Below are 27,085 nucleotides of genomic sequence, written 5' to 3'. Positions count from 1 at the left end.
TTACGTATTGGAGCAGAGCTGAGTTGCAACAGATTATATGGCCCTCAAAGCCTAAAATATTCATTGTCTTTTGCTTAAAAGATTAAAATCTGTTGGCCCCTGCTCTATACTCCAGAACTATTGAGCACTTAGCGTTAAATAAACCAGCTATGCCTTTTCTATTTCCCATCTTATACTTTTGCTCCTGCTGTCCTGCCCAACTCAGAATGTGCCTTTGCCCTGCCAACCAATCCTGCCCTGTCAGATTAGGGCTTCGTCCTGTGCGTCCAATATACCCTGTCCATTCTTCGAGCAGTCTGTTTACCACGCTGTGTTAGAATTATCTGTGTACTTTATTAGTGACTTTAGGTACTACTCCTTAGATTGTATTTTTTTAAAATTTATTATTTTTTTAAGTAGGCTCCACGTCCAACGGGGGGCTTGAACTCATGACCTAGAGATCAAGAGTCACATGCTCTACCATCTGAGACAGCCAGGAGGCCCCACTGTGGGGCTGTTAAAGGCAAGCAAAGACTGCATCCTGATATTTCTACCACAGATGATACATTAAATACTTGAAAGAATGGACAAGTGAACAAAAATAACACCTTAACTGCACACAGCCCAAAAATCATCCCTGGCTTACAGAAGTTTTAAAGAAAAACTTTTCAATGCCAAAAGCCATTGTAACTTTCTATCATTTTAAAGATACGTTGTAGTCAAAATCTGAGTTTTCCTTGGGTCCCTAGGGAGAAACATCCACTGAAACCATACCGATACCCCTTATTTTAGAGTTAACTTTTCCAATCTAAAACTCTTTGTCATTTTCCTACAAAATATAAAGCTGAACATGTTTTACCTTCTCCAAATCAGTAAATCTCTCCTGTAGTTGTCTCTTCTCCATCTCTACTTTTGCTAATAAGATTTTGCCATTCTTTAAGTCTTCTTCTAGGCCAGATATTCTACCTAAAATTGCAACATTTTAAAAACAATAAGCCCACAAAGTATATATATGTTAAATTAAGAGTAAGAGATTTTGAGAAGTTTTATAATTGTTGGTAGAGTGCTTTATGGCTAAGTCAACTGGAACCCAAACCGTCACTCTGGGAAGTGGTTTTTGATAATTTAAAATATTTCACACTATTTGAAAGCAAACCTTCTATTCATAAAATTTTCTATCAATGCATTCCATATGTTATGCTTCACATAACAGAGTAGTATATTCAGAAATGTGCTATTCCAGCACATACATCCATCATCTAAAGTTATTTCCGAAATATAAATCACCAAGATGAATTCAAGTGCAAGCTCTACTTTATAATACCTTGTAAGTCATTAATTATCTCTGATCCGTGGGTTCGGTCCCTCCTTTCAGATTCTAGAACTGACTGAAGATTGATAAATTCCTTTTCAAGTTTTAACTTGGCAGTCTCCAGCAGACAATTTTTATCTTGAAGATCTCTATTGTTAGATTCCAGCTGCTGAATCTGTTTTGTACTTTCTGCCTGGGTTTTTCTTAATCGGGCTGCAGTATCAGATTCTGTTCTCAGCAAAGCATTGGTTTCATCCAGCTGTTATTCCATTCAAAATCAAACAGACAACAACAAACACGAGTGTATATAATGAAAATACTTCTGTTTATCAGCCTGTTACAAACTAAAGTAAGAAACAAACCTAAAAATAGTTTCCTAATGATTTCCCTTTAAAATCAGAGGCAAAGGCCTTTCTGTAACATTTCCAATTAAAATTAGTATGAGTAAGTTATCATCAAGAAAATTCAATATCCTATTACAAATGGAGATTGACCTACTTGTCTCTGGAGTTGATTTACTTTCTCAGTGGATATTTGAGAGTTCTGATTCCTTTTTTTCAAATCTTCAAGTTGATCCTTTAAACTGTTAACTGTGATAAAAAAAAAGCGTTTCAGTGGCAAGCTTCGACAACACACACGTACATACACATTTAATTTTTTTCTTGGTAAGTATTTAATATTCTACACCACAAACCATCGTTTTCCAAATTTCGTTTCTTGTCTGCTTCGTGATCAGCTTTCCGCTGATATTCTGCATTTTTGTGCTGAAGAAGTGCCTTTTCTCTTTCTAATTGTCTTAATGCTGATTCCACATTTTTCCTTAAGGTAATCTGAAATAATGTTTAAAGTTACTATCAAAGGAAAGTATGTATAAAAATCAAATGAAAACACTATTTTAGTATTTCAAGCAGAAAAAGAACTTTAAAAAAGGCTGTAACTGCTGTTTTGTTAAAACTTACAGTAACGTTTTCCATTACTTTCAAAATAGCACACCTCTCTTAAATTATTAAGACCATACTGTTAATGGTTTACTACCGAAAGTCAAACTTTCCGTAACTTCCATTACCACTGAACCATCTTCACTTAATATAAACTATGGATCTGAAATGTTAGGAACAGAAATTTAAAAGAAGAAACAATGGTCACTTTCTGTTGTTAAGCCAAGTAATTGACACAAATGCAATTTTTTTCACGTGAAATATCTACACATTCTAAATTCACTCAAGTTTGCAAACCCATAACAAAATGAGGCTTATCACCAAGGTTATCCTGTAACCTGTTCGCCAGTGCAACATAAGGTGGGTCTTACTATGTATCAAGATGGGTGTTAATATGGTTCTCAGACAACTCTCTGCAGGGAAGGCAGGCATCACAACTTGTAGCAAACAAAAATATTAATGAAAAGCACACAGCAACTTTACCTCCTCTTCTAGCTCCTTTGCTACCTTCTCAAGGCGAGTATTAACAGATCTAAAGGATTTCAAAAGAAACAGTGATTTACAATAAAAACATTTACTTAGTATAAATTCAAGATGATCATATAATTACTTTATAATTCTTCCTTTTTGGTAAAACGTTTGAACTTAAATTTTAAAAGACAACATTTCGTTATCTAAACAACATACTTGCACTTCTGCTCTAATTCTTCTTTGGCTTGTATCTCAGTGCTAAGGTGTTCTTCTAATGTGTATAGTTTTTTCTGAATCTGTCCGGAAACAAGAAACTACAATTATAAATTTTGGTCACATTTAAAATATGAGAGGCTTAAAGACAAGGATAAGCTGTTTTTTAAGCTTCATATAAGATCCTTTATAATGGTACAGTTTTTGTACCTTCTTAATGTGACTTTTACCAACATAAGGAAAAAATTCTCCATCTCTTGCTTTCTATGTATGTAAACATGACGTAAATATACGAGTGAGACGCTCTAATCTTGGCAGAATTCTTCTATGACGCCAAGTCTCTCATTCATTATGAATAAAGGAGACCCTCTGATATGCTCCACTGTTCTTCTGCAGATTATTTATGTAAAAATACTGTCACACAGTGTACTTACAAGATGAAAAGGTCTATATCTGAAACAAATATTTGGAATATTCAACTGCACTTGCTCAAAAATATATTACTTCTCTTAAAAATGAGAATTTAAGTTCTTCTTTATATCTTTCTACACAGTGCCAGGAACACTACTATAAGGAGTTACAGTCAATAAGTCTTCCAGGAATGACGGCTAATTGATTATAAGTCATTTCCTTGCCATGCTTTACATCTTCTTCTAGGCCAGATATGTTGATCTTTAAACCAACTGCAATTATATTACGTACTAAATAATCCATTTTTGGAGCATCATTACCTTCATAAAGGGCTCAACTTTTTGAGTGCCTTTTATGCCTTAGGTACCATGTTAGGCACTTTACAAATACTGTCTCATCAACCCTAACAACAACCCTAAAAAGGTGGTAGGTAGTGTTGTATGTACTCAATAAAGAAACTGAAACTCAAAAAAGGTGAGTAACTCTCTAGATGGCTTAGCTAATAAGTGGCTGTGCCAAAAATCAATCCAAGTCTATTAGATTCCAAGGCCAATATTCTTTCTAGTGATTAGGTTTCTTTAAGAAACTCATGGTTTCTTAAATATTTTATACATCTTAAGCAAAACTATCATTTTTCCCTAATAAGAACACACAGGCCAATGAACAAGTCATGTTTAACTACTTTTGGCTATTATTACATTAGTATAATTTGATCACGCTTGTTTTCACTTGTTCATTCAAAATTCTTACTATCAGTTATATATCCTTAATAAATAAAAATAAGAAAATTACATAATAGATACTTAAACAATAAATCCATAGGGGCAATAATAAAAGAAATACTTGGTAGAAACAAGGCTGGGAACTTCTCTCTTAAGTAGATGTAGCACTCCAAATGCTAGGTGGAAAATGGCTCTATCAAAACATTGTCAGAGGGATGTGTTTTTCTCAGTTTTTCAACATAAGTGACATCAACATACCTCTTGGCTTTCCTATTTAAAACAAAACAAAAAGGAAATTTAAAATGTATGCATGCTTTATAAAATTCCTAAAATAAATCACGCCAAAATTATCTAACCAATCTTTTTACTTTCTATAAATTTTAAGGAGAAAATGTTAGCATCCTCATTAACGTGTATGCGTGCGCACGATTTACTTTTGTGTATGGTTACAAATTATAGAGGCCGCAAAATAGTGTTAGTTTGATAAAATTAACCTTTGTTTGAATTCATTCCCACTCAAAATATTAATTTCTCCACAATCTCTGTACCCTTATAGCTTATTATCTATATTCTTTTAGAGTACTCAGATTATGAAATTTTCTGAGATTGTAGATGTTTATAAACCTATCACTTTTTTGCTATTAAAACTGTGCCTAAAAGCTATGTTTAATTCATCTTTTTACTAGCCACCTATCTTCCACAATACTACCTGTCAAATAAATCCATCATCTCAATGTTTTGTGAACTGTATTACAACAAAGAACACCAGAAAATGGTTCAAAAAGTAGCATCAAATGAACTTTTTAAACACATGGATATTACTAAATTAGTCGAACATGTGACTAAATAGTAAAAATTTATACATACTTCATTTTTCCTTGACTGTATTGAATCATTTTCTCTGCAAGATGGAGAGTCACTTAATAACCTAGAGGGAAAGAAAGACAGGAGATAACTTCTTTGCATGTCATTTTAATCCATTTTCTAATATCCCCAAATTATTCTCATAATTAAACTCCAACCACAAAGATTTCTCTTGTTTATTTACTTCAACATATTTTAAATTTTTTTTTTTTCAACGTTTATTTATTTTTGGGACAGAGAGAGACAGAGCATGAACGGGGGAGGGGCAGAGAGAGAGGGAGACACAGAATCGGAAACAGGCTCCAGGCTCTGAGCCATCAGCCCAGAGCCCGACGCGGGGCTCAAACTCACGGACCGCGAGATCGTGACCTGGCTGAAGTCGGACGCTTAACCGACTGCGCCACCCAGGCGCCCCTACTTCAACATATTTTAAATGAAGCACTGTTTTCCCCCTTTAGACATTTATATCATTCTCAATAATTTAAAATGCTGCACTTGTTCTGCCCCCCACTCTTATCTGATGTTCTAGTCTTTAATACTGTTGAGACTGGAGTCACTATATGGCCTATACCTTCCCCCTCTTCATCTCATTTTGAGTTCCTAGAACTATCTTATCTAGATATCTTCTAGAAAAGAGACCCCTCTCCTCCTTTTCAAAGATAACATCTCTTGATTCCCAGGTCTTAATACAGAAGTCATCACTTCTATTTAAATATCAGTATCTCACTTTAACTGGGTCCTTCCTCACTGCCTATAAATATGCTTGGGTTTCTCCAGGCACTCATATCCTCATCTTGGTGAGCATGACAAGAGTTTTGAGAGTACTACCGTTGGCAGGGTGTCCAACTCATCCTGGTCTACCTAGAATTTTCTCAGTTTCAGCATGAAAGTCCCTGGCCACATCCCAGAAAGCCCCTCGGTCCTGGGCAAACCATAATGGTTGGTCACCCCTACCATTCCATACATGGAAGTACCAAGTTTCTCAAATATGTTTCTCCAATGTCTTTAATGCCTCGCTACGTGTCAAAGTCAAAAGTCCCTCAGTATAGCACACAATAATCACCTGCTGCTTAACTCCAACAGTTTTTAATCTTTACACCCAATACTCACTGCAGTCAATCAGTATTTACTGGTCTCGTGCCAGGCTCTGTGCTACATGGAGAGATTGTAGGCAAAACACTCGCAATCTCATTAGGTCTTCCAAATGATCAAAATACAGCAATAAGCACTTTGTGTTTGCGCCCTAGGACCACACTACTCTGTCCCAACGCGTGCTAACACGCCACACTTTGGCTTCCATGGTTCACCTGCCCACAACTGTCACCTAACCTCCCCACATCTCGGCCACTCAAAACCCTTTCTTGTTTTTACAAACGCCACCCCTTCCCTGAGGTCTTACCTGACTTCGTACCCTCACCCCAAAGATGTGACTTTTATTTTTCTTCAGAATCATTCTATTTGAACCACCTCAGATATTTTGGTGCCCTTCTTTTTTTCCTTTTTTAAATGTATGTATTTTTTAATGTTGTTTTTTTTTTTTTTTTGAGAGAGAGAGAGAGAGAGAGAGAGCGTGAGCTGGGGAGGGGCAGAGAGAGAAAGGGGTACAGAGGATCTGAAGTGAAGCAGGTTCTGTGCTGACAGCAGAGAGCCCGATGAAGGGCTCAAACTCACAAACTGTGAGATCACGACTGAGCCACCCAGGTGCCCCAAGATTTATTTATGAGAGAGAGAGAGAGAGAGAGCAGGGGAGCAGCAGGCACAGCGGGGGGCGGGGAACAGAAGATCCGAAGCTGGCTCTGTGTGACAGCAGCAAGCCCGATTGGGCTCGAACTCACAAACTATGAAATCATGACCTGAGCCAAAGTCAGACGCTGAACCGACTGAGCCACCCAGGTGGCCCAGTACCTTTCATAAGGCAAATATCACATTCTACCCTTCATTATGACTATATTATTCTCTTATATCCCTCATTAGTTGATAAGTTCCTTCAAAAGTACGTATTTGGTCTTACTCTATATCCCCCAAAGAATACAGAACAGTGCCTTGCATTCATTTGTAACTGAATACAACATTCAGAAATAATGGAATTAAATGAAAAGTAACTTTTGATAATCCTTTTGAAAAAGTCAGCAGTTTAAAACAAATGAGCACTTTATCTTCTATAGTCCAGAGTATCACAGTAAGACAACTCTTATAGCACAATCTTGAAAGCAATAAAAATGTAACAAACAAATCACATACAAATTTTCTCTATAGTAGGTAAATCCTATAAAAGGCAGCTGATTTCCCACAAAAGCTTTAGGAATTGGGAAGGTTTCTACATCTCCTTTATCATCTTCGATGTCATCAAAGTTGCTGCTGTCTATGTCACTGCTGAGTTCAGGTACTACAGGAGCTGCCGCTGTTAGAAGAAAAGAAATGAATTGTTTTATGCATAATCCAAATATACACTAGCCACCCAGATTTTGTTTTATATCAATTACAATATGTGATTGTGTGATACCAGCACATGACATATTAATAATATATAACTAATCAATAACATTATGATTTACCATAGAAAATTCTGGTAACATGGTTTACATTTTATCATTTCAAAAAATGAAAACCTTATTAACTATCTATTACTATATCAGATCAGCTTTATCTATAGATAAATCTACTAAACAAGGAGAGGAATATGGTATTATTATAGGTACTAAAATTGAAAGCAGCAGTAACTTGCACATACATTCTTCAGTCTTCGGCTTTTTATACTCTGTAAGTAAAATATTTCTTACTCTTAAAATGAATTAATGTCAAATATATATAAAGTTAAAATGAATTACTATGCTTATTCTAGTATTCATCAAAGTGTGCTCTCCATATAGTGATTTATTAATTCAAACTCATTCAAATTCAAGGCTATTTCCCTGATTCTGAAAGTTATTTGGATTCATAAAAAATGTGCCAAATTAAGAAATCTATTATAAAAGTATTAAGAAATATTGCTAATAAATACAAATTAGTTTAAGATATTGAGGAACATTAATTTAGTTATGAATATTGCCACAGAACAAGTTTGAAATGAAACCTCCCAATTTAAAAGTAGTATCATTAAGAATATCAAACATGCTTAATTCAAAAGAGGAATCAATTTTTGAGGTTTAAAATGTGATGGAATGGAAATATTTAAAGTTACTGACTTACTCTCTCTTATGTTATCCCAATTCCACTGATCATTCTTAAAGAAAGGATGTTGTTTGATTTCTTCTACCCCATTTCTCCCAAGTCGTACCTCCCTAAACAATACAAGTTAAGACTGTATTATAAAAAGATTATGAAAAAAACAAAAAAAATAACTCTTATCTTGACAAGGATCAAAATAAGGATCACAAATGACTTTGAGATATCTTAAAAAAAAAATTTTTTTTTAACGTTTTATTTATTTTTGAGACAGGGAGAGACAGAGCATGAACAGGAGAGGGTCAGAGAGAGGGAGACACAGAATACGAAACAGGCTCCAGGCTCTGAGCTGTCAGCACAGAGCCCGACGCAGGGCTCGAACTCTCGGACCGCAAGACCATGACCCGAGCCGAAGTCGGCCGCTTAACCGACTGAGCCACCCAGGCGCCCTGAGATATCTTTATCAAAAGTTTCAAGCTTAAATGTTTTTCAAAAACAAGCAATGCCAATTTTATAATATATGATCTCTCTAGATTAAAAGGACTGTATAGTAAATGCCATGGAAAAGGAAATGTATTTCCCTCTGTAGTTTGTATCAAACAAAAGTACACATGAGGCTTTCAAGTAAAAATATTCATCTGCATGGGCCAAAACTGCATGACCAACTTCATGATGGAAAATGAACACAGGTCTAACTTTGATACAGAAGAGTTACTCAAAGCCTCTCTAATAAAAATGTTATTTTAAAAATCTCTTAAAAAGAATTCACACATTGCTAGAAGCTATCAGTATTAACTCTGATGAACAATTTCATTCTTTGACCTTTTGAGTCTTCAATGAAGATTGCATGGACATAAAAAGCATCTTTTTTTTTAATATATGCCCCTGGAGCTATGTTTAATAGAAACAAACAAAAAAAAAAAACCTGTAAACTTTAGAGGGAAGTACTGCTAGCACAATGAGGGCATTAAATTCTTTTCAATAATGGAAAAGAAATTGAAAAGAAAATATCTTTTCTCCATCTACAATCATTCCTTGGACTGCACCACCACCCTGCAATAAACTGTTTAGGCAAATTTCTCATGAATGGTACTCCTTTCATTAACATGTGCTATATATCCTGTTTTATATTATACCTTTCAGCACAAATTATGGTCATCCTCATCAACCCATCTAGTCCCAAATCAAACACTATACAGGATCTGTTCTGAGTTTATCAGCATGGATTGGTAATCACATATTAACAAATCTTGTAATTGATAAACATATTAAAATGACTAACCTCTCTAATGAGAAAAACTAACAATGCTTCAGATGGAAATAAAATCATGATATTCAGTTTGATGAGAATGAAGAAGTAACTATAATCAACGGATATACACCCTGATGTGACTTCTCTGGGTGTCAATTTTGCAACATCACCTCATTTTAATTAATTTTTTAATTACCATCCAAGTTAGTTAGCATATAGTGCAACAGTGATTTCAGGAGTAGATTCCTTAATGTCCCTTTCCCATTTAGCCCATCTCCCCTCACAATCCCTCCAGCAACCCTCTGTTCCCTATATTTAAGAGTCTCTTATGTTTTGTCCCCCTCCCTGTTTTTATATTATTTTTGTCCCTTCCCTTATGTTCATCAGTTTTGTATCTTAAATTCTTCATTATGAGGGAAGTCATATGATATTTGTCTTTCTCTAATTTTGCTTAGCATAATACCCTCTAGTTCCATCCACGTAGTTGCAAATGGCAAGATTTCATCCTCTTTGATTGCCGAGTCATACTCCATTGTACATATAGACCACATCTTCTTTATCCATTCATCCATCGATGGACATTTGGGCTCTTTCCATCCTTTGGCTATTGTTGATCGTGCTGCTATAAACATTGGGGTGCATGTGCCCCTTTGAAACAGCACACCTGTATTCCCTGGATAGATACCCAGTAGTGCAATTGCTGGGTTGTAGGGCAGTTCTATTTTTAATTTTTTGAGGAACCTCCATACTGTTTTCCAGAATGGCTGCACCAATTTGCATTCCCACCAGCAGTGCAAAAGAGATCCTCTCTCTCCACATCCTCGCCAACATCTGTTGTTGCCTGAGTTGTTAGCCATTCTGACAGGTGTGAGGTGGTATCTCATTGTGGTTTCAATTTGTATTTCCCTGACGATGAGTGACGTGGAGCATTTTTTCATGTGTCGGTTGGCCATCTGGATGTCTTCTTTGGAGAGGTGTCTATTCATGTCTTTTGCCCATTTCTTCACTGGATTATTTGTTTTTTTGGGTGTTGAGTTTGATAAGTTCTTTATAGATTTTGAGTAATAACCCTTCAGCTGATATAGGATTCGCAAATATCTTCTCCCATTCTGTCAACTGCCTTTTAGTTTTGCTAATTGTTTCCTTCCTTGTGCAAAAGCTTTTTATTTTGATGGTCCTAATAGTTCATTTTTGCTTTTGCTTCCCTTGTCTCCGGAGACATACTGAGTAAGAAGTTGCTGTGGCCGAAGCCGAAGAGGTTTTTCCCTGCTTTCTCCTTGAGGATTTTGATGGCTTCTTACATTGAGGTCTTTCATCCATTTTAAGTTTATTTTTGTATATGGTGTAAGAAAGTGGTCCAGGTTCATTTCTCTGCATGTTGCTGTCCAGTTTTTCCACCACCATTTGCTGAAGAGACTGTCTTTATTCTATTGGATAATCTTTCCTGCTTTGTCAAAGATTAGCGGGCTATATGTTTGTGGGTCCATTTCTGGGTTCTCTATTCTGTTCCACTCATCTGAGTGTCTGTTCTGGTGCCAGTACCATACTGTCTTGATGATTACAGCTTTGGAATATAGCTTGAAGTCGGGAATTGTGATGCCTCCAGCTTTGGTTTTCTTTTTCAAGACTGCTTTAGCTATTCGGGGTCTTTTCTGGTTCCATACAAATTTTAGAATTGTTTGTTCTAGCTCTGTGAAGAATGCTGGTGTTATTTTGATAGGGACTGCAACATCAACTCATTTTAAAGTGTGTATCCTAGAATTCTACCTTTAAGATCTTATCCTCCAGAATACATGCAAAGATATGAATACATGAGGACAGTCACTGCAGGACTCCTTGTAACAGCAACTGGCTAACAATCAATATGGTTTGCTGAGAAATCACAGCACTTTTGAGCTCGAAATGCCCTCAGCTCTCATTGATTGAATCTGACCCCATCGTTTATGGGTAAGTAAAATTACTTCCCCCCAAAGTAAAATAATTTCCTTAAGATCATAATGCTAGTGTGTCAAGTTTGGACTGCAGTGCACACACCGGTTATAAATGTTGCCCTTTGATAGAATGACTCTTACCACAAATCTAAAAGAATTAAATAGAAAGGCCAAGGAAGAAACTCCAAAGAGTTTCTATCTTCTCCTTTTGAGGCAGGTTTTCACAACACTGTTCACCCATTTTGTTTTAAAAAAATATTGAATTTCCCAGGCAGACTTACTCATATTCAAATGCAAATATAAAAGGGCTGGGAAGGGGGCACTCCCAAGTCAAATACAAACAGCTTTTGAGATTATAACCATTCAAGTATGTATCTGCACAAAACACCCTTCTCTCAAAAGATGTACAAATAAGAGTCCTGTGGCTTAATTACTTTTAAGGATAAAATGTGAATAACATAAGCCTTATTTCTTTCAAATACATTATCTTACCAAGTTCTATTTTTCTCTTTTTAGACACAAAGGTTAAGGTCAGAGTTAAGATTTCAATGGGATTGCGCACACATAACGACGAGAGTAACCCAACACCAGGCCTAGCAGTAGGAAAAGCCTCACCGAGAATTAAATGCAATTTGGATAAAGAGAACGAGACTTCGTATGCAAATAAGAGATAGCTATGCTTTCGTTTCTACGAATTTAGAAGTTAAGGGCTCTCTACAAAGAAATTCAATGTATATTACCTATCTGTTAAGAAGGCACAGATGAGATTCTTCGCATGTTTAGAAATTTCTGCATCTTCTGGGAAACACAGTGAGTTTTTATGATCCATAATTTTGCTATATGTTCCTACAAGTGAATCTGCATAAAATGGAGTATCCCCTAGAATTCCAAGAAAGAAGACACAGAGTGTAACAGAGAATGCAAATTAAACACTTTTCATAATATTTAAATATGTTAACTTTAAATTTGTCAAGTGCATGGAAGGACAAATGAATTCAAGATTTTTCTAGGGCCATTTTTAACTGCAATAGAATCCTTTAAATGAAGTCCAGTGCTAACTAACCTGAGCAGGCAGGCACCAGAGTAGGCTCAGAATACTGTAAATCAGTGTCATTCAAACTCATTAAATTCAACTCTCAGAGTTGAAAACAATAGCAGGAATTTAAATGGTCCCTTCAAAGGTGTCATGTGAGTTCCTCCAAAGTACATTATTTTCTAAATCCCTAGAAGACTTCAGGCAAATCCTAGAATATATTCTACTTTCAAAAGATTACAAAATGCACCTAATGTATCATCAGTTTGGGCCAGAGGTGGGGAGAATGGACAGCTACCAGGGAACACACTCTGCATATAAAGCAATGGTGGGGCGCCTGGGTGGCTCAGTCAGTTGAGCATCTGACTTCGGCTCAGGTCATGATCTCACAGTTGGTGAGTTTGAGCCCCGCATCGGGCTCTGTGCTGACCGCTCAGAGCCCGGAGCCTGCTTCGGATTCTGTGTCTTCTCCTGTCTCTGCCCCTCCCATGCTCATGCTGTCTCTCTCCGTGTCTCTCAATAATAAATAAACATTAAAAAAATAATAATAAAAAATAAATAAAGGGATGCACTTCAATAACAAAGGCCCAAGACAATGTAGGTCATACAATAACATGAGTTTAAGCATAGCAAGATCAGTACTACACACACAAGATGGTCACCAAGAGAAGGCAACTTAGGCCACAAAAACGGTCCATGGCTAATTATTATTTAAATTTGAGACTTACCAAAATATTCTCATTTTTTTTTCAGTAATAATCATACTCAACTATCCCACAGATTTCACAGATTTTCCGCTACCAATTTTTTTAGGGACATCCTCTAGAAAATAAATTCTTCAATTTCTAAAAACATATTTTCAACTCTGAAGTTATTTCATATAATGTTATCAGCCTTATCACACTTGCCCCAGAAAGTAGATTTAGCTATATCTGCCCTCATCCCCAAGCCAGATGATTCAGTCATTGGCTTCCTTAGCCACAAGATATTTTTGTGACCCCAGTACTTTGGAATCAGAAATCTTAAGAATGAAAGTGATGATATAAAAAAAGTTTTGGACTACATGAGCCTTTCAAATTTTGATTTGGTCACAGTGAAAGAAATTATTAAATATGCCTCTGAGTTTTCTGAGAATGAAATACTATTATAAAATATTTTTATCTTGATAGTCAAATAGGTCAATAACTATTAACGATTTTACTAGATTTACTAACCATAGATAAATACAACAGAAGAAACACAGTTGACAAGAATCAATTAGGTAACATAATTACATAAACTAAAGAGTACTTTTAATCCTCTATTATTATTGAAACAAATATTAACAGCTTTACATTTAAAATATTTACAACAAATACTTGGTCAAGAAAATCTTGGACTGGAGGCCCACTGCAGTTGTATACTTGCTTCTTATTCTAACACTGTCTTTATACAAAAAGGTCTACTGAAAGATTATTTCCAGCAGTATACTTTTAATTCCTTTTATAATCCACTAAATCACTCTTTCAGTACAAGGCTTGGTTTTAATTTTCCAATAACAACCTGTCATAACTGATAAAACTAATTCCACGTTTTAAAAAATTCCACTTCTTTCCACAGCACACAATTAATTTCCTCATATTTTCAAATTCTTCACTTAAAACTAAAGTGGTATCAGGTGGGTTTTTAAAAACAGAACAAGGTAAAATATTTACTTACCCACCAGCATCTCAAAAAGGAAAACACCCACAGACCACCAATCACATTCTCGCCCATAGTAACCATCACCCCCTTGTGATTTGAGAACCTCAGGTGAAATATAATCAGGTGTTCCAACTGCTGTATCACAATGCACCATGCCTGTCTGGGTAGAGAGCAGAGATCAAGAAAAACAGTTGTATGTAAAACCATAGACACATAAATGCAACTAACTCATTTATTATTATATACATAGTGGCTACAAATTGCTACCAATAGAGCTTCATTGCTGATATAGCTTTAGGAGGACAGGAGGTAAATGTATCACGAAATGCTTAGAAGTGTCAGGATTACGGGAAATCAAGGGTAACTTTTCAACTCTAAAATATAGGAGGCTTCATCAATGAAAGAAGTAAAAAGTGGTACACTGCATGGGAATTCCATGCAAATCAACACCTTTTGTTACTTTTTCTTACACTACTAATTAGTTAGGAGGGCAGTTACAAGGAAGTACAAAACGTGATCTTAAGGCACTAACCTGGAGAAAAGAATTAGGAAGCTTTGGTATTTTCAAAGGAACCGGCAGTATTTAAGATTACAAAGAGCCTAGTTTGGAGGGTGGATAAAGACGGTTCTTATTAAGAAAAAAAATGGGGGAAATAGATCTAATGTTTAAATTAAAAGATCTTAACAGTTTGAAAGCTATACCACCAAGCTGCATATTTAGAAATACAGAGCTGTGGCACGAAGGTTATTTGACAAAATGATAAAAACACCATTATCTGTGTTTAGTTTTGGTGTGTAATAAGATACTCCCTATCTGATGTCTTTTTGACAAGGACAAGAACTATCATAAATACAAGTACGTGTGTGCGTGTTGTAGCATATATATGTGTGTGTATGTTTGTATATGTGTGTGGGCTGTAAAATTAAATCAGTATAACAATATAACACTAAATAATACTCATTCACCTTTAGCTCTGTCCAAACCTGCTAAGATTTTATAGATGAATTTAAATGCCCTCCATTTCCTTTCCCTGCCCAGTGAAAAGTATGTCACCCACGCTGCTCATAAGGAAGCTACATAAATTCCCCCATACTAGGTATTATGACTTTTCTTTGGGAAAAGGAAGTTCCATGTATTTTATAAATATGATTTGTGTAAATGTATTTAATAGCAATAAAATATGTTAATCATAGGAAATCAATTTCAAAAACAATCTTTTCATTCCTCATATTAGCAACAATTCAATCATTTTACTTTCCCAAGAATACAGCAAATAGAGCATAAAAGCCATTTTAGTTTGAATACAAATAAAATAAAAGTTCTGAAAATAATGGGGCAAATTATGAGGGTGATAATTTGTATGGATCAGTACTTAGGATAAAAGATGAAAAAATCAGTACCTGACTTCAAAATGCAGAGCATAAAATCAATTTTTATCATGGACTATCCTAAACTTCTACTAGAGGAAACATTAAGAGATTTATTTATATTTATTTATTTTCTATTTGAGAGAGAGAGAGAGGGAGGGAGGGAGGGAGGGAGGGAGGGAGGGAGGGAGGGAATCCCAAGTAGGCCCTGCACTATCAGCCCGGGTGGAACCTGAGGCAGGGCTCAATTCCACAAACTGTGAGATCACGACCTCAGCCAAAACCAAACGTTGGCCACCCAACCGAATCACTCAGGTGCCCCAGAAATTAGACTTGAAACAAAATTAGTCAGCATTCAAAGGTTTAGAGGAAGGAGAGGAAAGGGTAAGATACAAAAGTAACTGGCATAAAGTTAGGCTGTAAAGGCTTGGGTAAGTCAGGCTTGAAAGGAGAGCCCACGACAGGACAGCTAGGGCAGAAAAAGAGCAAAAGTCAAGAAACAAGAATGACGTCATATAAAGCAAATTCAAGAAATGCAGTGAAGTCCCAGTCAGCGAACAGTAAAGCTTCACAACAATGAAGACAGGAAAGGTAAGATGGAGACCAAGTTTAATAATCACTTGCAGAATACTTTCACGGGACTAAAGAACTGAGTTAATAGCACTCTGCTTTTGGAAAAATATTCCAACCATAGTTTCTGACCAGCATATTGGAGGTTGAAATTTTTTTTAAAAAACATTTGGGAAAGATATTTTAAAATTATCTCCTGGAGAAGTTCTCATATTATGTGAGTACAGAATCCACATTTATGACAAGTCTCTTAACGTATTCTAAAGAAATACAGGAAGGGCAAACCAGACACTAAAAAGACCTGGTTTACCTAGGGGTGGTGGGTGAGAGAACAGGGTGGAAAGAAGGAAGTATGGGAGTGGGTAGTAGGAGTAAGGAGGCAGGGATCCTTCTCTGAGCATGCAGTTGTACAGTTTTAATCTTAAAACCAGGGAAATGTTTCACACATCTTAAAAACTATAAACAAACAGTATCAACCAGGATGTGTGTGAGGGAGGTACACTAAATGGAATACATATAGTAAGAAATGAACCTGTTTTGTACATTAACAACATAACCACAATAAATGGGGTAAGGATAAAAGAAATGACCTAAGTAACTTTGGAAAACAGTATCTTTAACATATGCTATAAGGCTAAACACAAAAGGAACTGCACAAAAAATAATACATTCTAATTAATAAATCAGTTTGTCACAGAGGTAGGAATTGGTAATTCTGAAATAATTTTAAGTGTATCCTAGAGGTGAACAAGTAGGTAAAGATAGTGTAGACAATGAGAGCCAGGTTTCTCATTGACTGAAAAAGCAATTATCAAACAGAGAGGAGGAGGATGCGAATGAACCCTGCGGTGTAGGACAAGAATCAGAATTATCAGTATGAACTCAGAACTTTCAGTAGCCTATATATACAGACCCATAAGTACAGAATTAAATACGAATGTGTGCGCATGTGGATTAGCACATATAGTCTATTTGGTATACACGTGTCTGCTGTCCAGGCCTAGAAATAATGACACTCCAGGGGCAAGAAGCACATCGAGCGCCCAAATACTGATTTCTAAATACCATTCTTTTTGTTGTTAAGTTTTATTTATTTATTTTGAGAGACAGAGAGCGTGGGGTAGAGGAGGGGCAGAGAAGGAGAAAGAGAGAATCGCCAGCAGGGTTTGCACTGCCAGCAGACAGCCCGACATGGGGCTCGAACCCATGAACTGCGAGATCATGACCTGAGCCGAAACCAAGAGTCAGACACTCAATCGACTGACTGAGCCACCCAGGCACCCCTCTAAATCCCATTCTTGAATAAAAGAAATCTGAGCTTCTTAGAGAAGCAGCTGATTCCAGAGCTGGGACAGAGAAAATACAAGACAAGTCTTCGACTTACACTGCCAAAAAAGAAGAAAATGCTCCAAAAAGGAGGTGTGTCCAAAGGACACAGGAGTAACCTGAGGAGCTTTTGCAAGATAAGAAAACTTTGGAGTGAGTTTCAAGGTATGAGTAGGAATCTGCCAAGTAAACCGTATTCAACATCATATATGAAGGCCAGGAATCATGAAATTATTGATTTCATGGCATAAAAAACAACTAAATGTAATTTAAGACCCCTGAACCATAAGGTACAAAAGGTCAAATGATAGAGAATGAGGGTGAAAAGTGGAAGGGATCATGTCATCATAAGAAGCTTTGTATGATGGGGCGCGTGGGTGGCTCAATCAGTTAAGCATCCGACTTCGGCTCAGGTCATAATCTCACAGTTTGAGTTTAAGCCCCGCGTTGGGCTCTGTGCTGACAGCTCGGAGCCTGCTTCAGATTCTATGTCTTCTTCTCTCTCTGCCCCTCCCCAATTTGTTCTCTATGTCTCTCAAAAAATAAACGTAAAAAAAAAAATTTTTTTTTTAAAGAGAAAGGAAGGAAGGAAGGAAGGAAGGAAGGAAGGAAGGAAGGAAGGAAGGAAGGAAGGAAGGAAGAAAGAAAGAAAGAAAGAAAGAAAGAAAGAAAGAAAGAAAGAAAGAAGCTTCATAGGACAAGCTAAGGAGTCTGAACTTTATTCAGTAGATGACAGAAATCTAAGCAGGAGAGCAACATAAACAGGTATGTATTTTCAAAAACTTCCTCAAAAATACTTTAAATAGATCAGATTAAATGGTTGCTAAAATATATCTGGCATAATGGATAAAGTATCATAAATGAAGAGATTTACTAAAAACACAAAATCAGTCCATCACAAATCATGAGGTTGGTCCAGGAAACTATTCTTAAATGCTTCCTGTAATGGGGCACCTGGGTGGCATCTGACTCGGTTTCAGCTCAGGTAATGATCTAATGTTTCTTGGGTTCGAGCCCTGCATCAGGCTCTGTGCTGACAGCAGGGAGCCTACATGGGAATCTCTGTCTTCCTCTCTCTCTCCCAGTCCCTTCCCCACTCACATGCTATCTCTCTCAAAAATAGACATTTATGGGGCGCCTGTGTGGCTCAGTCGGTTGAGCGTCTGACTTCGGCTCAGGTCATGATCTTGCTGGGTTTGTGGGTTCGAGGCCCGCGTCAAGCTCTGTGCTAACAGCTCAGAGCCTGGAGCCTCTTCAGATTCTGTGTCTTCTCCTCTCTCTGCCCTTCCCATGCTCATGCCGTCTCTCAATAATAAATAAACATTAAAAAAAAAAACCAGACATTTAAAAAATAATAATAAATGCTTCCTGTGAACGTGGGAAAACTTGTAAATGGCGTTCTTAATTATCAGACACATTACGGCCTCAGCTTGACTGCTACATAGGCAGGAGTCTATTTGCTTCATTTTAATAATTAAAAATAAGTACTTGCACCAGGAACTCCTTTCTCAAATAGGCACATCCCCTGCCTCATAACCTTCTTGGGCTAGCGGAAAGTCCTACTTCTTCTTGTGTTCTGTCTAAAAACAGCCCAACTGGTTTAGAAGCCCATCTCCGTTTGCACTACACAGCGCCCAAGGCACAAAAAGCTGCCTGTTATTCCAGTTATCTCCTGGGGTACCAATTATTACTTTCATTTGGGCTCTGGTTACAAAGCTGCATAGCTTTTGAACGGTCTGTCCCGACCGCGTCCAAAAACCTGTTCTTCTTCATGTATAATTTTGCAGAAAATAGGGTTTTTTTCAGAAACCCGAGTAGAAACACCTCCATTTTTAAAAACTGATGTCATTTCTAGAAGGGTTAAGAACAGTAACAATTTGCCAATTAGCTTTTAAAGAAGTATAGCCTCAATTTAATCAAATAGTATACACTAGAATATTCAGGGTTATAATTTTACATTATTTCTAAGTAATTTAAAACACTAATGTAAAATGTGCCTTAAAAGTTGGAAAAGTGGCTATGAAGTGCCTAATGACGAGCAAAGAAGAAACTCAATTTACCCAACACAAGCAAGTAATTTCAATAGCAGTACTTCTCGGCTATCATGGAGATACACCTAGATATAAATATACCACACTGGGGCATTCACGTACATCTACATATTTTTTCCAGAGAGAAAAAGAATAACAGCATCAAAAAAAACCTGTATTAACCACAGTTTATTAATGAGCGAACTTAATGAGATATACCATTACTCTTAATGAACTGTGACAGTAACAAATTAGCCTAGTCCTTGTATAATTTTTAGTTGTATTTTATTTTTGCATTTATCCACGGCATATTGTTTCATATGATGCCAGAAGAGCTAAAAAATAATTTGAGAATCTCGGTCAATATTGTAGTAAAGGGTTGGCAAACTTTCCTTTAAAGGGCCAGTAAATGTTTTAGATTTTGTGGCCACACAGGATCTCTATCTACTACCTTCTCCCTCTCTTTTTTTTAAGGATCTTTTAAAACCGGACAAACCGTTTTTAGTACAAGACAGGCCACAGGCCAGACCTGACCCACACCCCAGGGTGCTGATCCCATCCACAGACAAGCAGATGAAAGAGAGTGAAGCCAGGAGCACCTCTAACAGCTTTGAGGCCATAATGAGAATCAAACAGAGGCAGATAAAGTGATGAACCTGAAATATGCAACAGCACTATTTACATTAACAGCTAAAATGACAAGATCATGAATTCTATGTACTACAGTTTTTTTTTTTTTATTTTTTTTTTTCAACGTTTATTTATTTTTGGGACAGAGAGAGACAGAGCATGAACGGGGGAGGGGCAGAGAGAGAGGGAGACACAGAATCGGAAACAGGCTCCAGGCTCTGAGCCATCAGCCCAGAGCCTGACGCGGGGCTCGAACTCACGGACCGCGAGATCGTGACCTGGCTGAAGTCGGACGCTTAACCGACTGCGCCACCCAGGCGCCCCTATGTACTACAGTTTTTAATAAAAAAACTCCTTTGTTCTCCAACATACATAGTTGTTCTCATCATTATTATTACTTGAGGCATGGAAGTTTGGGGTAAAACAAACAACATTTTTAAACTTCAATATTTAAAAAATACCTATTTCACTACATGGAAAATAAGAATTTCTGTTCGAAAGACACAAACGGGTAGCTGACCGGAAGATCTGTGGAGTCACTGTCGAGATTACATAAGGAATTCTTCACTTCAACAAGTTGCTTTTAAAAGGGTCAAAAGACACACACAAGTAATTCAAGAGATAAACGACTGGCAATTACACGAAGAAAAGTTTGCTATCATTAGTTATGAAAGAAATGCAATTTCTTTTTTTAAGCTACTACCTTACACCCATGGAACTGGTAAGAGTTAGAGAGTGAGTAATAGGAAGGGGGAGTGACGACACGGAGACAGGGTCGCTAATGCACTACTAGCAGGGGCTGTAACAATCACAGCCATTCCAGAGGTCAGGTAGTTCGTACTTTACATATCCTCTGAGTCAGCAGTCCCACCTCTAGGTATGTATTAGAGGAAACCCTTGTCAGAATACACATGGGCCACACCTAAAGATGTTCAACATCTAAGTTTAACTAGGCTCAACATGGCACTGTTGGTGGCAGGGGAATGGATGTGGTCTAGGAATCCAACATAAGGGGGAATAAGTAAAATTAACAGACAGACCCTACGGAATACTAAGAAGCAATGAGCTAATTTACATATATTAGAAAAGATATAAAACAGTGTTAAGCGAAAGAAGTTTAAAAAAATTACATTCGTGCCATGATACCATTTACACATATGTACATCATATCAATAGCGTGCAAGAACTTGTAGTAAACACATGACACTGGTTGTTTATCAGGGAAAGAGAGAATAAGACTGAAACAGAAAGGGGGAAAACATTATAAAATAAAAACAAGATGAAGCCTTTCTGTTGACTACTAACAACAATAAGCGATGAACCAAGGATTATGATTAGCTCAGCTATATGTACCTGACTTAAAAAATAGTACATAATTATATAAACCACGTTTTATTTTGTCTTATTAAGAGACAATTTAAGATATTTAAATTGCTAAATTTAGTATTTACTTACATGCTTGTAAGATTATGCTATAAATACCATATTCTGTCCTGTTTCTCACACTCTCACACTCTATATACCCCTCTTTCCTTAGTCATTTTCATTTTCACTACCCTAAAAACATGTGACGTGACTTATTTCTCTACACCCTCCCAAAAGTTTTTGGTTTAATTAAAATCAGAATACACTCATGGAAGTTCAACACATAAACATCACTCACTTTGTACAACAGACATAAAAAAGTTTAGCATCCTATTAGAAATTATTTTATACTTTATTTTCATTGAAGATAATTTTTACTATTAACCATTTCATACTATTTACTATTAACCATTTCATACCACAAGAGGGAGCTCTGGGGACAAATGCTCCATCTATTAAACACGGACTCATGAATGCAGAACATGGACACAAGGACAAAATCCAGGAAGAAGACCAAAGGAGAAAGGAATGTTAAGTATTAGTTGAGTAGACAGGACATACAAACCTAGATACGTGAAAATGGCCTATGAAACAGCACAAATTCTAAATAAGTGAGAACATTAGGAAAGTGATCCATCAGGTTAGGATTATAAGGAAGACTTTCTAAATGAGGTAAAATCTGAGCTGAGCTCGGGACATTACAGATCGCTGATGGGGGCAGTATGATCTATAGAAGTGAATGTCACACAGGTGGCATGAGTAAGAGGCAAAGAGAAGGAAAATCAGCTTACTTCAAAATAAATATCTTTACAAGATATTCTTTTTTTCTTTGGTAAAGTATTCTGGTTATGAAATATGAATAGCTATACAGGCATACTGGAAGGTTAGAAACACCATACAGGGGCGCCTGGGTGGCGCAGTCGGTTAAGCGTCCGACTTCAGCCAGGTCACGATCTCGCGGTCCGGGAGTTCGAGCCCCGCGTCAGGCTCTGGGCTGATGGCTCAGAGCCTGGAGCCTGTTTCCGATTCTGTGTCTCCCTCTCTCTCTGCCCCTCCCCCATTCATGCTCTGCCTCTCTCTGTCCCAAAAATAAATAAACGTTGAAAAAAAAAAATTAAAAAAAAAAAAAAGAAACACCATACAAAAGATGGCATCCGGTTTGCTGTCAATTTACATTAACGTTTAGAAAGTCTGATGGATGTAAGTCACCCCCCAAGATCCAACAGGGAAACTAAAAAACGAAACAGGATTTATACAGTACACTTATAGAGAAAAAGAGATAAATTTTACAACAGGAATAAATCAACATAATCAGCTATGACGTTAACACTACTGAATCTATTGATCAAAATGTGAATTGTTTACCAGGTAAAGTACACAACAGATGACGTCCCCAAATTTATTCAATGTGGTTGACGCAGACAGGGTTAGCAGGTGATAGGATCATAAACTTCTTACCTTAGCTTTTTTTTTTAAAGGAAAAATACAGAAATAATAATGGTGATGGAAATACCCATGTACCTTAATTTACATTTTGTGTCTTATTTCTTCACCCGGATCATTTTACACATGCAGTAGTTTTGATTGGTAGCAACTGCTTATCAACATTCTATGAGGAAGATGCCTAAAGTTATTTGCATTCTTATTTCTCTTATATTCACCAAATCCAATGCTACATAATTATAAATAAAGCACTCTGTAACAAGATGATCAGTTAAAAAAAGTTTTGTTTCAGTCACTACACAGTTAGCAAAACTAAATTTATCTTTGCTCAAAAAAAATAAAGATTTGAAGTTTCTTTTATTTTTGTTTTTAAAAAGTAGCATTTTGGGGGGAGCCTGGTGGCTCAGTCAGTTCAGCGTCTGACTTTGTTTCAGGTCATAATCTCGCGGTCCGTGAGTTCAAGCCCCATGTCGGGCTCTGTGCTGACAGCTCAGAGCCTGGAGCCTGCTTCGGATTCTTTGTCTCCCCCTCTCTCTGCCGCTCCCCAGCTCATGCTCTGTCTCTCTCTCTCTCTCTCTCTCTCAAAAATAAATAAAGATTAAAAAAATTGCTTTTTAAAGTAGCATTTTTTTACTTGCTTATTACTTACTTCATCCATCTTCATACATGTGCCAAAATCTGCTAACTTTAGATGTCCATGTTTATCCAAGAGCATGTTGTCAGGCTTTACATCTCTGTGAATGAGACCCATGGAGTGTATGGCATCCAGAGCAAGAACAACTTCAGCAGTATAAAATTTGGCCCACTTTTCAGGGACATCGTAGTTACTCATAAGGTTTACAAGATCTCCACCAGGCATGTACTCCATTACCATGTACAGATACTTATCATCTTGAAAAGCACAAAAGAGCTGGAAAACAAAATGGGAAGGAAAAAACATTTTTTTAGAAAAAAGAAAACCAAAAGCTTAATAGGAACAAAACCCAGAAGTATCATTACTGCTGAAAAAGGCAAATTATTTTACAACCAAGAGAGTTTAATTCTATGAAATCTTTGATTTTAGATTTGGACATCTTTAATGGAAAAGGAAGTATCAGACAAAACTTTTTATATGGTTATCTTCCTCATGCTTATTGACAAGAAACACATAAATGAGTCATTTTTCCTCTTAGAGAATACAAAAATCTATTTAAATAGAAATATTTTAAAAGAGGGGCGCCTGGGTAGCTCAGTCGGGCAAGCGTCCGCCTTGGGCTCAGGTCGCGATCTTGCAATCCATGAGTTCGGGCCCTGCATCAAGCTCTGTGCTGACGCAGAGCCTGGAGCCTGCCTCAGACTCACTCTCACTCTCACTCTCTCTCTCTCTCTCTCTCTCTCTCTCTCTCTCTGTCCCTCCCTTGCTCATGCTCTCTCTCGCAAAAATAAACAAACATTAAAAAAAAGAAAAGAAATATTTTTAAAAGAGAAACAGTAAAAATGAGGAACATAAAAGGTAAAAAAAAAAAACAAAAACCCAAAGAATTCATAATTAAAAAAAAACAGCTTTCTGAAAACAAAACAAGTTACTGCACCTAATTCACAGAGAAGAAAGCTGAGGAGATAGAGGCAGTTGAGAAAAACCTTTGAGATACCACATTCGATGGACACAAGAAGAGGGAGTGAGTAAGCACCACACCACTGGAAAAGAGCAAGTCCCTGGTAGCCACAGTTAAAACAGGGCCTTCTCTCCTATTCTCCACGATTTGCTCCTAAGCAGCATATGGCAGGTGCTACCAGCACCTAGACTAGAGCAGTGGCAGTGGGACCAGAGATATTACACCTAGCTAGGTTGCTACTGACCCCCCCCCAAGAGACAGGAATCACAAATTCAGAAGAAAAGTTATTTGTATATTCCACCCACGTCCCACCCCACCCCCCCAGAAGCAAGCAACACAAACAGAAAAGGTTTCCATAAATAGGGAAAAACTAGAACCGAAGCAGTAACTCATGCTCAAAGTAAAGAAAAAGAATTCCTACAAATCAATTATTTCAAACAAACAAACAACGTAATGGGAAAATGAGGAGACTTAAGCACGCATAAGAAGATACTCACATAAGAAGATATTCAAAGACGAAAAGGCATGAAATTTCATTAAAGAAAGGTAAATTTAAATCACTGTAAAAGAAACGCCACTTCACAAGCACAAAAATGATCAACTTTTAAAAGTGACAATACCAAGTGCTGGCAAGGACAAAGGGAACTTAGAAACTAAACCTCTATAATCACATTGAAAAAAAAGCTATTACCACCTACTAAGATAGACTACAGGTACCCAAAAATGCCACTCCTAGGAATAAACGCAGCAGAATTAAGTACAAGAACATTTACAGGGCACCTGGGTGGCTCAGTTGGTTAAGCGTCCGACTTCGGGTCAGGTCATGATCTCACGGTTCGTGAGTTCAGGCCCCGCGTCGGGCTCTGTGCTGACAGCTCAGAGCCTGGAGCCTGCTTCTGATTCCGTGTCTCCCTCCCCTCAGCTCCTCCCCTGCTCACACTCTGTCTCTCTCTCAAAAATAAATAAAGATTAAAAAAAAGAAATTAAAAAGAAGAAACATTTACACTACTTGTAACAAATAACATTTTGAAATATACCAATAAATTATGATATATACATGCAATGGAATAAAACACAGCAATGAAATTAATAAACTGTAGCAATCTAGATTAGATAACTCTTTCCAACATAATGCTGAACAAAAAAGCTATATACAAAAGAGATATTCAGCGATTTCACTCATATAAAGTTCAAAAAACAGGAAAACTAAAGATCATGGGTGCTTGTTTAGGTGATACACGAGAAGGAAAAGCAAGGAAATGATTACTAATAAAGTCAGAAGAGTGGTTATTTTCGGCAGAACACACGGAGGTAGTGATTAGGAAAGAGTGCAAGAGAACTTCTGGAATTCTGGCAATGTTTATTTTTTGACCTGAGTAGTAAATACATGGGTGTTTGCTTTGTGATAAATCCTGTTGTTTGTTTTATATATTTCTCGTTGTCTGTTTTATATATTTCTCGGGTATGTCACAAATAAAATCTTTTTTTTTTGTTTTGTTTTGTTTTAAAGTATGACATGGGGCACCTGGGTGGTTTAGCCGGTTAAGCATACAACTTTGGCTCACAGTTCGTGGGTTCGAATCCCACATCAGGCTCTGTTCTGACAGCTCGGAGCCTGCTTCAGATTCTATGTCTCCCTCCCTCCCCCTGCTTGTGCTCTTTCTCCCAAAAATAAACATGAAGAAAAAAATTTTTAAGACAAAAAAAAATATTTTAAAGTATGACAAAATTAAAGCAGGACTCAAAAGGAAATTTATAACTTCAAATGCATTTATAGGTATTTCTCCTTATCCTTTCAATATGCAATAATCACACAGGTCTCTGCACTGTAAAGTAAGGACAATAAAAATTAGGCAGATAAAGAAACTAGAAAAGAACAATATACATCTAAAGAAAACTGGAGCTATGGAATTTTTTTAAAGCAGTAAATAATCACACAAAAAAAACCAAAGTAAGGGTGTATTTTGTAAATAAAACAAAAAAAAAACACATTAAGACTAAAAAATGTACATATACTCTATTCAATACAAAAGTGGAAAAGAAGACGGATACCGTCACAGAAAATATAAACTGACTCAAGAGGTAAATAAAAACCTGAATTAGTCAAAAATCACATGAGAAAAATAAAAAGGATGATAAAAGATCTAGTTGGGAAGAAGGAAAGGAGGGATCGAGTACAGAAAAAACATCCGAGTTTTAGGACAGCAAGCGCTCTCTCAGAAGAAAGGGAGAAAAGATTGGGTAGGAGAGCAAAAAGTCTTTCAAGAATTCTAGTAATTTTTTAGTACTTCAAAATTAAAAGATTAAAATTAGCTATGGAAAAATGTTAAAGTTTTCTAAACATATGTAAGACCAAAACCAAAGAATGCTTCCAGATGGCTTATCAGGCAAGCAAGAAAAGCCATTTACCAATAGCGAATTAATTAAGTTGTGTTTCATTGCATCAGCAGAAGAAATGTGTCCAGCGGAAATCAACTCAAGGCTATCAGTCTTTCAACAACAGTTGCTCAAGGAGTTGAGGACACTGGGGGCAATATCAGTAGTCAATTAAAAAACAAGGTAAATGATTTTGAGTGGTTTTTCTCAGCTCTTGGTGAGTCAACAGATGTTGCTGATACTATGCAGTTATTACCATTTATTGGAGGAGTAAGTGCCAAATATGAAGTAAAGAATTAGCCTCTATAAACAGTCTGCATAGGTCAAGTACAGGCAAAAATATTTTCGAAGAAGCTGAGAAAACACTAATTCAGTACAAACTGAAGTAGGTGTGTTAACAAAAGACGG

General features: G+C 36.8%; 1 protein-coding gene across 4 annotated transcripts in view; it reads right to left on the bottom strand.

Annotated features, from left to right (window-relative positions):
• ROCK2 (Rho associated coiled-coil containing protein kinase 2) overlaps positions 1-27,085 on the bottom strand; it is a 138,586-nt gene that overhangs the window by 32,010 nt on the left and 79,491 nt on the right. For all 4 annotated transcript variants that reach the window (XM_030311635.1, XM_030311636.1, XM_030311634.1 and 1 more), the window contains exons 5-17: positions 23,356-23,616; positions 13,990-14,134; positions 11,999-12,137; positions 8,100-8,191; positions 7,152-7,311; positions 4,914-4,974; positions 4,305-4,316; positions 2,917-2,996; positions 2,713-2,761; positions 1,986-2,121; positions 1,790-1,881; positions 1,304-1,550; positions 839-945 (exon numbers count right to left, since the gene is read on the bottom strand). In XM_030311635.1, the coding sequence (XP_030167495.1) occupies positions 839-945; positions 1,304-1,550; positions 1,790-1,881; positions 1,986-2,121; positions 2,713-2,761; positions 2,917-2,996; positions 4,305-4,316; positions 4,914-4,974; positions 7,152-7,311; positions 8,100-8,191; positions 11,999-12,137; positions 13,990-14,134; positions 23,356-23,616 (1,581 nt within the window). The remainder of the gene's footprint in view (positions 1-838; positions 946-1,303; positions 1,551-1,789; positions 1,882-1,985; positions 2,122-2,712; positions 2,762-2,916; positions 2,997-4,304; positions 4,317-4,913; positions 4,975-7,151; positions 7,312-8,099; positions 8,192-11,998; positions 12,138-13,989; positions 14,135-23,355; positions 23,617-27,085) is intronic.

This window comes from Lynx canadensis, chromosome A3, assembly GCF_007474595.2.
Source record: "Lynx canadensis isolate LIC74 chromosome A3, mLynCan4.pri.v2, whole genome shotgun sequence".
In the NCBI taxonomy this organism is placed as follows: Eukaryota; Metazoa; Chordata; class Mammalia; order Carnivora; family Felidae; genus Lynx; species Lynx canadensis.
This window is presented reverse-complemented; position numbering and strand designations above follow the sequence as displayed.